The 12,732-nt window shown below is 42.7% G+C and overlaps 1 protein-coding gene across 19 annotated transcripts in view; it reads left to right on the top strand.

Moving 5' to 3' along the window:
• Positions 1 to 622: 622 nt before the first annotated feature.
• Positions 623 to 12,732, top strand: part of PPCDC (phosphopantothenoylcysteine decarboxylase) — a 68,345-nt gene continuing 56,235 nt past the window's right edge. For 2 of the 19 annotated variants that reach the window (XM_084906474.1, XM_084906483.1), the window contains exons 1-2: positions 623 to 895; positions 5,434 to 5,640. In XM_084906474.1, coding sequence (XP_084762600.1) covers positions 5,455 to 5,640 — 186 coding nt within the window. In that variant the 5' untranslated portion in view covers positions 623 to 895; positions 5,434 to 5,454. The remainder of the gene's footprint in view (positions 896 to 5,433; positions 5,641 to 12,732) is intronic. The other 17 variants (XM_084906475.1, XM_084906478.1, XM_084906476.1 and 14 more) reach the window with 17 other exon arrangements.

The raw sequence follows: 12,732 nt of genomic DNA, 5'->3' as shown, positions 1-12,732 counted from the left end.
CCCCACACAGCTCTCAGGATGGAGACTGGTAGCTGACTGAGCAGCCTCCTGGGCAAAGTTGCCTTCACCTGTTTGCTCCAGATGCCTTCCTGTTGTCATGCATACCATATGGACTACTGTTTTGGCAGTCTATGTACCTGCTCATCCTTCAGGATTCACCCCGAGTGACTCCTCTGAGAGGGCTTACCTGCCTTTGTGTTTATGCCCCTCTGTTTCTTCATGGGGGACCTTATTCTATAATGTCCTGTGTTCCTGCTTGTCTCAAGAGCAGGGATGCGTCTGATTTATCTCTGTAACCCTTGTACTTAAAACAGAAGAGGCTCGCTAAGTATTCAAAATTAAATGCCCCACGATGAGCAGTGTCTATGTGTGGAATGGAAGTATAGAGTAGGGGTGTCGAACTCAATCAGAGAAGGGGCCAAAATCTAAAATCCAGCCTAAATTGCGGGCCGAATGGTTTACTGAACAGTCATAAACTGACAATGTCATAAACTGACAGCGGAGTGCAGTGATGACAGCGAGGTGCGGGCCACATTGCAAGGCCTGGCGGGCTGGATTTGGCCCGCGGGCCTTGTGTTTGACACATGTGGTATAGAGGGAGGAGGCCGGGCAATTAGACGAAGCCCAGGTGAGAACACCAGAAAAATCAAGAACCATTAGCCAACGTTTGGCCGCTGCATTCCCTTAAGTGGACTACAACTACCACAAAGCAGAAAAATGGACTACAACTCCCAGAAGGCTGTGCGATCACGTAGGCTGTCAGATGATGCTTACGTGAAGTTGTGTGCCAATTAGAATCAGCTCTAAACCTACGGAGATAGTGCGATATTTGGGGTTTACCCTAGACGCCCCTGGCGAGGGTGAGGAGTCAAAAGGAACTGGGAAACGGGACCGGGTAAGGGGTCGGAGACTGGATTTTCGAACAAGAGGGAGGTCAGGCCGGAAAAGCTTCGCTTGCGACAGTGGTTCTGTGGCTGGGCCTATGTCCTCATTTTCGTGTGTGTGTGTGTGTGTGTGTGTGTGTGTGTGTGTGTGTGTGCGCGCGCATCCAGCTCGTTTTCCTATCTGTCTGTGAAGCTCAGCTTGCACTGTGGATCAGCATGTACGGACTGTGGAGCCTATGAGGACTTAATTTTCCTATATGTGCTCGTGGGCCGGAGCATTAAGGACCTCTTTCTGGCTAGAGCCTGAAGTGGGGGATTTGTATCTTGCGTTCTCATCCCCTCTGCACTGCTAGATGATAGTCCAGTGCTGTTTAATCTAGTTTAAATGGGGACCCTGTCAGTTCCCCACACTTACCATTTGCCTTAAAAAAAAAAAAAAAAAAAAAAGGAATCATGATCCTGCTTCCAAAAAGGAATAGGGACTGCCGAAAGAACACACTACTGTCTTTTTTTAAAATATATTTTTATTGATTTCAGAGAGGAAGGGGGAGGTAGAGAGAGATAGAGACATCAATAATGAAAGAGACTCATGGGTTTAAAGTACCTCTGTGGCCATGAGATTTCCTTTTCCACTATTTTCTCTAGGCCCCACACTGGGGATCCAGCCCCCAACCATACCGGGTATATGGCCTAACGGGGAATCCAACCATGACCTCTTGGTTCATAATCCATGCTCACCCACTGAGTCTCCAGGCCATCTTTTGGTGAAATAGAAAAAGGAGAGAGCCCTAAGATATTTCAGTTATCCCAGAGGTCCACCTAAAAGTACTGTCTGGCATTTAAAAATTAGAGTGAGGCCATATTTTGTCAGAGAAAAACTTCATGCTGTTTTTGAAGAATTGGAGGCCCATGCCAGGTAATGGGCAGGAGAGATTCCCATGTTGGGGAAGTGGTGGTGTCTTGGAAACAAGGGTTTTCCACATTTCTCCTTGTGGCTGAGAGTTGGCAGTACTGTCTCTTGCTAGAAGCCTGTGCATGTGAATATTGTCTATCTCCTCAACATACAATGTTGAGGAGCTTCTCCTAATGAGATTGCAGATGCAGCAAAGTCAAGTATGCTGGCCTCTGGTTTGTGAGACTAGTCTTTGAATGCCAAGGTCTTGAGTGCTCCCTGAAGAGTTCCTTGCCTTTCCTTGGGGGAATGGGTTTAAAGTACCTCTGTGGCCATGAGATTTCCTTTTTTTTAAATATATTTTTATTAATTTTAGAGAGAAAGGGAAAGGGAGAGAGAGAGAGAGAAACATCAGTGATAAAGCGAATCATTGATTGGCTGCCTCCTGCACACCTCACACTTGGGATCTAGCCCAAAACCCAGACTTGTGCCCTGACTGGGAATCAAATGGACCTCCTGGTTCATAGGTGGATACTCCATTACTGAGCCATGCCAGCCAGGCCATGAGACTCCTTTTAATGAATTTGGGTTTGGGGACAAGGTGACACTTTAGGAAGCGACAAGTGGTTCATTATTACTGAGGAGAGTAGAGTATGTTGACTGGTGGGAGATGGGGCTAGAGCAAAAGTCTGGAGCCAATAGTGAGGGGCTTGGACATTAGGCTAAAGGATTCAAGTTCTCTGCCCATCTATAATACACCTGAATTACATTCTGCTTTGGTCCTAGGCCCCAGCACTTCATCATTCCTATCGTGGGCTGGGCTCATACCCTGCCCATCCCCTTCTTAGCCCTGGTTTTTCTCTAGCTCTACACCTGCCCTTATTGTGATTGGCAGCTCCCTGAAACCTTTACTTAACTCTGCCATAGTGAAACTCATCTTAGGAGGTTTATACACCAGGACCCTGCAGCAAACTGAGGCTCTTTACTCTAAAGGACAGAGGAGTTGCCGTTTTTCTTTCTGTGGGTTACCTGCATGGCTTGTGCCCTGGGAGCTTGAGGTTCAGTAATCACAGCCTTCAGCCCTGTAACCTCTGCCTGCCAACTCTTTCTGCTGCTCAAGAGTTCCTTATGAGTACTCAGAGCCCATGGAAATGAGGTGTAGACAGCCAAGCTACCTTGGCTATGCAAATAGGTGGTTCTAACAGGAACTGGATAGAGAGTAGCAGGCTTACTAGTTTGTGATTTGATCTTTTGTGAGTATAAACAAAAAACTCCTGCAAGTTGTCATCCTCCATGGAATTATCAGATTGAATTGATTTGACCTTGCTTTCAAATAAATGTTGGTTAATTTATCCACTTTCTAGTCCTCGAATATAATTTTCCCTGACCCCCACCTTTTCTAGAAAGGTAGATAAGTTTGAGTCCTTAGCAAAGATAGCTCAGGAGGCCTAGTAGTAAATCTTGGGCTGTCCCATCTACTGCCAGGGAATAGTAGGAATCACCAACATGGTGATTGCCCTAAGTTTCATGGATTGCTTTCAGAAACCTGTTCCTTAGGGATGATATCAATTTGATGTGGTGGAGGTTCAGGGGCTGCAGAGGTAAAATTCACCTGGTTTTGCAGGAATCTTTCTGTCCTAGCATCAGTTGGCTAGAGTGGGAGAGGATTAAGATTTGAGATCTGGTAGGTAGATTTCCCTGGAGAGTTAGCACCCACCTACTATGGGTGCTGATCAGCTTGTTGATTAGTTCTGGGAAAAAGCTGGATAGTAGGCCCTCTAGACTTGCCAGTTGCTAACAGGGTTCTCCAGGCACTGGAGTAGACTCCGTTTTGCTCTGAGCAAGAAGGGCTTTTACTGAGGTCCTAGTGTAGAGCAAAGATTGAGATCATTGGTAAATGGCACTTAAGGGGAGTCTTACTGAAGGGAACTGGCCTGTGTTTAACCCCTGCTGAGGAGGGTCTGGGCCACTGGGAGACCCTTACAGGTAGGAGTGGGATAATGAACCTAAATGTGATCCTTAGCTCATGAGGTTGTGTGCCAGACTCTTGAAAGCAAATACTGAGCAAGAGGCCCTACGGAGCCAAGGGGCCTGTGGTGTGAAGAGGAGGCCCCTATGGGCGCACAGTCACAGAGGTAGCCATCAGGCAACTTACAGGCACTTCCTCTTCAGAGTCTACTTTAGTGTCTCTTCCCCTGCTGATTCTGCCCAATTTGAGGACCCTCTAGTACAGAGAGCCATTACCACTGTCTTTCCTGCATTGATTCAAATGTTTCTGCTGGAAGAAGTTTCAAAGATCACCTGGTCCTATTTCTGCATCTTCAGATGAAGAGACAGGTCCAGGGAAGGAAGTACCCTGGCCAAGATTGCACACACAATCATGGACAAGGCCCAGGGCTCCTGATTCACTGGCCAGGTTTCTGTTCTTTGCCTCACCCTGTTTCAGAGGGTGCAGTTTATTATTTGTTCGGCAGATGTTTAGGACCTACCAGAAGGCTGGTGGTTAGTGATTATACCGAGGCACACATTGAGGGTACTTGCTGGTGGCAGTGGTAGTGGTGGGGGAGTGGGGAGGGAGAAGCAAGGAAACTGATGAACAAATTGAATCAATGATTATCAAATAAGTGCATCCCAGAGAAGGACCCATCTTAAATGATATCAGATGTAATTCCTCTCTTCTAAACTCATCTACAGATCCCCTGAAGACAGCATCTGTCTTCTATAGTCCTTTGCCCAGTGTTAGATGTAATTTGGTCCTTAGAGATTGTTGCTGATGGAATATGTCTTTCTGTCGCAGTCTTCAGAATACAGGATTTAGTATGTCCATGTTATCATGGGCATTCACATCCAGCAACATCTGAGGGATAAGGAATAAACCAGTCAGCTGGTCTCACAGGGTGACCTACATCTCTTTATGCTTGTCTCTTCCTGGGCTTGGATTTGTAGAGTGGTGCCCAGTCTGATCTACAGCGACAGGGACAGAGGCAAATGTCTTAGCTCCCTGAAGCCCTCTAGCCCTCTTGTTGCTAAAGGTTCCACCTCACAGGCATTCTGTCACTCCCTTCAGTCAGTCAGCCTGGCCCACTACAGTAGCTCCTTACCCTGCCCCTCCAATCTCACCACCACCAGGACCCCCTTCATACTGTCATCAACACCATCTTTCTAAGATGGAAACTCACCCTTGACCTCACCACCCTTGATACTGCCTTTGACCTGACTATACAGCCTTACCTCCCCTCATTACACTTTAGCTTTACTACTAAGCTACTCCCTGTTTACCAAGCCTACCACCTTTCTTTAGGCCTTTTCATCTATGTAAGATTGCTCCATTGCCAATAACTTGCAAGGTTATTTCCTTCTCTCTCTGGAAAACTTACTTGTCTTTTAGGACTCAACTTGAATGTTAATTTTTCCTCAGATAGTTACTACTGGCAGCCATAGTTCCTGATGTCAACCTTCCTCACAGTGCTGGCCACATTACATTGTAATTGACCTATGTGTGGTGAGGGTGTCTGGCCTTCTTATCAAACTGTATGCTCCCAGAAGCTGGGACTGGTGATCCCTCAGGAACCCCAGCAGCTGGGGGGTCTAACAGGGTGCTCAATACATTTTGCTTGAATGTATAAATGAAGTGGGCACCCCTTGTTCTGCTTTTAGATCCCAAATCCTGACAGCTTTATGGAGCCCAGTTCTGGCAGGCTCCCAGGACTTGAAGCCACCAGATCCCACATGGAACCACGGGCCTCATGTCCAGCTGCTGAACCCTTGATAGAGAGACAGTTCCATGTTCTTGTGGGTGTTACTGGGAGTGTTGCAGCCCTGAAGTTACCTCTTCTGGTGTCAAAGCTTTTGGACATTCCTGGCGTGAGTATCCTTACTAGACAAGCATGGTGACCTCTGACATTAGAGAATTGCTGGTTCTGTGGCCAGCCCACTTTTGTGCAGTGCACAAGGTTTTCTTTTTCTTAATTACGGTGTTTGTGGCAGTCTGTGTACATTGGTATGAGGGGAACGCAGGACACAGAGACCGTATTTGCCAGTATAACCAGGATCTGGATTAGGTAGTTTGGACAGAATTTAAGGGAAGACTGGGAAAGGAACACTGATAAGTAGAGGCATTGAGTTTCCACATGTTGACTCAGATTCCCTAAGGCAGCGTTTTTCAACCGCTGTTGCCTGGTGTGCCGTAGGTGCAGACAAGACAAGAATTTTATAATTTTTCACTATTTTGTTTACTTAATATTTCATAATAAAGTAATTATAAAATACTTTCTTTGTGTTTATTTGATTCCTATTCAAGAGAATTACTTTATATATAGTCAATATAGGCACAGAGTTAAATTTTTTAACATTTTCTAATGGTGGTGTGCCTCGTGATTTTTTTCATGAAACAAGTGTGCCTTTGCCCAAAAAAGGTTGAAAAACACTGCCCTAAGGCACATGTGTCAAACCCAAGGCCTGCTGGCCAAATCCAGCCCGCCAGGCCTTGCAATGTGGCCCGCACCGCGCTGTCATCACTGCACTCCGCTGTCAGTTTATGACATTGTCAGTTTATGACTGTTCAGTAAACCATTCGGCCCGCGATTTAGGCTGGATTTTAGATTTTGGCCCCTTCTCTGATTGAGTTCGACACCCCTACTAAGGTCTTGGTGTGGGAGGAGGGTAGCTAGAGAAATGCAGCAAATTCCCTGTGTCCCCTTCTGCTTTGGCTCCCTGTCTCTGCTTTCACTCTGTCTTGTACACTGTGGTTCTGTTCTCCCTCCTTAGATACCATGGTTGTCCTATCGGTCCAAGAGCATTGTTCACAGCTCTGGTTTAAATGTTGCTCCTTCAAGTGTTCAGCAATGCCCAAGGGCAACCGCATTGTGTTTGGTGTGAGGGGTTTAATCCCAGCCATTGGCCGGACCAGTGGTCGGCAAGCTCATTAGTCAACAGAGCCAAATATCAACAGTACAATGATTGAAATTTCTTTTGAGAGCCAAATTTTTTAAACTTAAACTTCTAATGCCACCTACTCAAAATAGACTAGCCCAGGCTGTGGTATTTTGCGGAAGAGCCACACTCAGGGGACCAAAGAGCCACATGTGGCTCAGCAGTTTGCCGACCACAGGGCCAGACCATCTCAACTTTAGTCAATTTAATATATTGGGGCTCTGGGGTAGATTCTTCTGTGGGAAAAATTCTAGGCTTTAAACAGTGTGAAATCCAGCAGGTAATAACCCATTTCCTCATCCAGTATCCAAGTGTCTTCATTGATCTCCCACTGCCCCACATTCCATTCTGAAGGCCTTTGCTTTGGCCATTCTCGGCTGGGCTGCACTGCCCTCTCTGTCTTCCCAATTTCTGCACAAAAAAATGCCTCTATCTATTTTATAGTTTATGGCCAGTCTCAACCCATGTGATTTTTCTCCCTGTTAAAACTCACTTAATGTATTAAAATGGTAAGAACATTTTATTCAGAAAAGTTATTGCAATAAGGAAAGAGAGGCCTCAGTATAGAACTGGGCTTAATTCTGAATACAACAAGGAAAAGTAGGAATTTATAGCCAAGTATCAGTGTGGGGGTCAGTGAATGGAAAAATTGCTCAGAGGAAACATTCTGGCTAAACTGTCCCAACAGGATTCTTGCTAAAGGTAGGCAAGGTGATCAGACATCATCTGGGATGAGAAGCCTGATGAGATTCAGGATGGTCAGATACTGAGGGTGGGAGCTTCTGGAGAACAGCTTACTAACAGGATTGTTGCTCTTGAGGACAAGGCTCAAAGGCAGGCCAAGTCAAAAAAGTAGCTCACTACAGTTTCCTCAAGGAGAGAATATTTTTATTTATTTTACTGTTTAAGGTATTACAAATAGTAGTACAGGCAGTCTTCGGGTTACGTTGGACTTGATGTACAATACGTTGTTTTGTAGTTAGGTCGCCATCTCCCATCCTATCTAATAAAAGAGTAATATGCAGATTGACCATCACCCCAACACACAAGATAGCTGCCCCCATGTGGTCAAAGATCCTGCCCCCATATGGACACAAGATGGCCACCACAAGATGGCCAGCAGGGGAGGGCAGATAGGAGGCACCAGGCCTGCAAGGGAGGGCAGTTGGGGATGACCAGGCCATCAGAGGAGGGAAGTTGGAGGCAAACAGGCTGGCAGGGAAGCAGTTAGACATCAATCAAGCTGGCATGGGAGTGGTTAGAGGTTGATCAGGCTGGCAAGCAGAAATAGTTAGGGATAATCAGGAAGGCAGGCAGGTGAGCATTTGGAAGCCAGCAGTCCTGGATTGTGAGAGGGATATCCGACTACCCGGTGGGTGCTTATGTAGGTGGGTTCTGACTTACTGTGAAAATTGTGTTACACCATAGGAATAGATCTCCCATGTAACCGAAGGACCTATTGTATATATGTCTCCTTTTTTTTCTCCCATTGACCTCCCCCTGGCCTTTCTTACACCCTGGTATTTGCCCTCACACCCCGCACCCCAGTATTGGTTGTGTTATATGCATGTATACAAGTCCTTCGGTTGATCTCTTACCTCCCCCAAGCTTCCCCTACCTTCCCCCTATAGTTTGATAGTCTGTTCCATGCTTCTTTGCCTCTATTTTACAGTTTATCGTGTTTTTTATATTCCATAAATGAGTGAGACCATGTGGTATTTATCTTTCACTGCCTGGCTTATTTCACTTAGCATAATGCTCTCCAGTTCCATTCATGCTGTTGTTGCAAATGGTAAGAATTACTTCTTTTTTACAGCAGTATAGTATTCCATTGTATAGATGTACCATAGTTTTCTAATCCCCTCATCTGCTGATGGACATTTAGGTTGTTTCCAAATCTTAGCTATTGTAAATTGTGCTGCTATGAACATAGGGGTGCATATATTCTTTCTGATTGGTGTTTCTGTTTTTTTGTGGGTTTTTTTTTTTGGTTTTTTTTTGTGTTTTTTTTTTTTTTTAATATATTCCTAGAAGTGGTATTACTGGGTCAAATGGCAGTTCCATCTTTAATTTTTTAAGGAAATTCCATACTGTTTTCCATAGTGACTGCACCAGTCTGCATTCCAACCAGCAGTGAAGGAGGGTTCCTTTTTCTCCACATCCTCGCCAGCACTTGTCATTTGTTATTTATTGATGGTAGCCATTCTGACAAGTGTGAGGTAGTACCTCATTGTTGTTTTGATTTGCATCCCTCAGATGATTAGTGACTTTGACCATGTTTTTATATGTCTCTTGGTTTTATGAATGTCCTCTTTTGAAAAGTGTCTATTTAGATCCTTTGACCATTTTTTGATTGGATTGTTTACCTTCCTTTGATTAAGTTGTATGAGTTCCTTGTAAATGTTGGAGATTAAACCCTTATCGAAGAAAACATTGGCAAATATATTCTCCCATGCAGTGGGCTTTCTTGTGTTTTTGTTGTTGTTGATGATGATGATGCTTTCTTTTGCTGTGAAAAAAACTTTTTATTTTGGTATAGTCCCATTTGTTTATTTTCTCCTTAGTTTCCAATGCCTTAGGAGCTGTATCGGTAAAGACATTGCTACAACAAATGTCTGCTATTTTGCTGCCTATGGATTCTTCTAATATTTTTATGGTTTCCCATCTTAGGTTTAAGTCATTTATCCATTTTGAGTTTATTTTTTAGTATGGTGTAAGTTGGTGGTCTAATTTCTTTCCTTTCTTTCCTTCCTTCCTTCCTTCCTTCCTTCCTTCCTTCCTTCCTTCCTTCCTTCCTTCCTTCCTTCTTTCCTTCCTTCCTTCTTTCCTTCCTTCCTTTCCTTTCCTTTTTGCAAGTATCTGTCCAGTTTTCCCAACACCATTTATTGAAGAGACTGTCTTGTCTCCATTGTATGCTCTTGCCTCCTTTGTCAAATATTAATTGAGCATACTGGCTTGGGTTGATTTCTGGGTTCTCTGTTCTGTTCCATTGGTCTATATGTCTGTTCTTGTGCTAGTATCAGGCAGTTTTGAGAACAGTGGCTTTGTAGTATACCTTGATATCTGGTATTGTGATCTCTCCAACATTGTTCTTCTTTCTCAAGATTGCTGCAGCTACTCGAGGTCTTTTTTATTCCAGATGAATTTTTGGAGAATTTATTCTAGGTCTTTGAAGTATGCCATTGGTATTTTTATGGGGATTGTATTAAATTTATAGATTGCTTTTGGTATTATGGACATTTTAATGATGTTGAGTCTACCAATCCATGAACATGGCATATTATTCCATTCGTTCATGTCTTCCTCTATCTCTTTTTTTTAGTATCCTGAAATTTTCTGAGTACAGATCCTTTGTCTTTTTGGTTAAGTTTATTCCTAGGTATCTTAATTTTTTTATTGTAACGGTAAATGGGATTCCTTTTTTAAAAATGAGGAAGGGAAAGGGATAGAGAGCTAGAAACATAGATGAGAGAGAAACATCGATCAACTGCCTCCTGCACACTGCCTACTGAGGATGTGCCCACAACCAAGGTACATGCCCTTGACTGGAATTGAACCCGGGACCCTTCATTCTGCAGGCCGACACTCTATCCACTTAGCCAAACCAGTTAGGGCTGGGGTTGCTTTTTAAATTTATATTTCTGTGAGTTCATTATTGGTGTATAGAAAAGCCATAGACTTCTGGGTATTAATTTTGTACCTGCTACATTGCCAAATTCATTTATTTTATTTACTTATTTATTTTTAAAATATATTTTATTGATTTCTTACAGAGAGGAAGGGAGAGAGATAGAGAGCTAGAAACGTCGATGAGAGAGAAACATCGACCAGTTGCCTCTTGCACACCCCCTACCGGGGATGTGCCCACAACCAAGGTACATGCCCTTGACCGGAATCGAACCCGGGACCTTTCAGTCCGCAGACCGACGCTCTACCACTGAGCCAAACCGGTTTCGGCGCCAAATTCATTTATTAAGTCTAATAATTTTTTATGGAGTCTTTGAGGTTTTCTATGTATATCATGTCATCGCGAATAAGGACAGTTTTAATTACTTCTTCTTTTCCAATTTGGATGCCTTTTATTCCTTCTTGTCTGATCACAATGGCTAGTACTCCAGTACTATGTCAAACAGGAATGGTGAGAATGGACATCCTGTCTTGTTCCTGTTCTTAGGTAAAATGGTTTTAGTTTTTGTCCATTGAGTATGATGTTGGCTGTAGGTTTGTCATATGTGGCTTTTATTATGTTGAGGTATGTTCTATTCCTACCTTGCTGAGAGTTTTTATCAAGAAAGGGTGTTGAATTTTGTCAAATGCTTTTTCTGCATTAATGGATATGATTATATGGTTTGTGTCTCTAAGTTTGTTTATATGGTGCATCACATTTATTGATTTGTGGATATTGTACTATCCTTGCATCCCCAGAATAAATCCTATTTGGTCATGGTGTATGATCTTTCTAATGTAATGCTAAATTTGATTTGCTAGAATTTTGTTGAGGATTTTGGCCTCTATGTTCATGAGGGATATTGGCCTGTAATTCTCTTTTTTTGTATTATCTTCATCTGGTTTTGGGATTAGGGTAATGCTGGCTTCGTAGAAAGAGCTTGGAAGTGCTTCTTCCTCTTGAATTTTTTGGAATAGTTTAAGGAAGGTAGGTTTTATTTCTTCTTTGAATGTTTGGTAAAACACCCCTGTGAAGCCATCTGGTCCAGGGCTTTTTGTTGTTGTTGTTGTTGGAAGTTTTTTTTATGACTGCTTCAACTTCCTCCATAGTTATTGGCCTATTCAGATTTTTTTAATACTCCTGGTTGAGTGGAAGGCATATTTTTCTAGGATTATGTCCATTTCTTCTAGGTTGACAAGTTTGTTGGAGTATTTTTTTTTTTACAAGTCTTTGTATTTTTGTGGGGTCTGTTGTTATTTCATCTCTTTTGTTTCTGATTTTGTTTATTTGGGTCCTCTCTCTTTGCTTCTTGGTGAGCCTGGCTAGAGGTTCATCAATCTTGTTTATCCTTTCAAAGAGCCAATTCTGGTTTCATTGATCTTTTGTATTTTTTTTTTGTCTCTATGTCATTTATTTCTGTCTGCTCTGATCTTTATTTCCTCCCTTTTGCTCATACTGAGCTTTTCTTGTTGCTCTCTTTCTAATTCTTCAAGTTGCAGAGTTAGATGGTTTATTACCAGTTTTTCTTGTTTTATTTGTTTGTTTGTTTGTTTGTTTGTTTGTTTTGTGGTAGGCTTGTAAGGCTATGAACTTCCCTCTCAGGATTGCTTTCATTGTGTCCCAAAGATTTTGGATTGTTGTGTTTTCGTTGTCATTTGTTTCCAGGATTTTTTTTCTTTTTCTTTGATCTCTTTGGTAACCTACTCATTGTTTAATTGTATGCTATTCAGCCTCTAACTGTTTGAATTTTTGTGATTGTTTTTACTGTAGTTGATTTCTAATTTTATGCCATTGTGATTTGAGAAGATGCTTGATATGATTTCAATCCTCTTGAATTTGGAGACTTTGCCTTTGTCCCAATATGTGGTCTATCTTTTAAAATGTCTCATTTTGTGTGCTTGAGAAGAATGTATATTCTGTAGTTTTGGGGTGGAATGTTCTAAAGATGTCAAGTCCATCTGATCCAAAGATCGTTTAAGATTGCTGTTTCTTTGCTAATTTTTTGTCTAGAGGACTTATCCAGTGATGTTAATGGGTATTAAAGTCTCCTACTATGATTGTGTTGCTGTCAATCTCTTCCCTGATATCTTCCAGAAGGTGTTTTATGTATTTGGGTGCTCCTATATTGGGTGCACATATGTTTACCAGAGTTATATCCTCTTGTTGTATCGATCCCTTTAGAATTATGAAGTGGCCTTTCTTATCTCTTGTTATGGTTTTTACTTTGAGGTCTATTTTGTCAGATATAAGTATTGGTACCCCAGCTTTTTTTTTTTTTTTTTTTTTTTCATTTCCATTTGCCTGATAGATATTTTTGCATCCTTTCACTTTCAGTCTGTGTGAGTCCCTTGTTCTGA

Source organism: Pipistrellus hanaki (assembly GCF_964339955.1).
Source record: "Pipistrellus hanaki genome assembly, chromosome: 1".
NCBI classification, from domain to species: Eukaryota; Metazoa; Chordata; class Mammalia; order Chiroptera; family Vespertilionidae; genus Pipistrellus; species Pipistrellus hanaki.
This window is presented reverse-complemented; position numbering and strand designations above follow the sequence as displayed.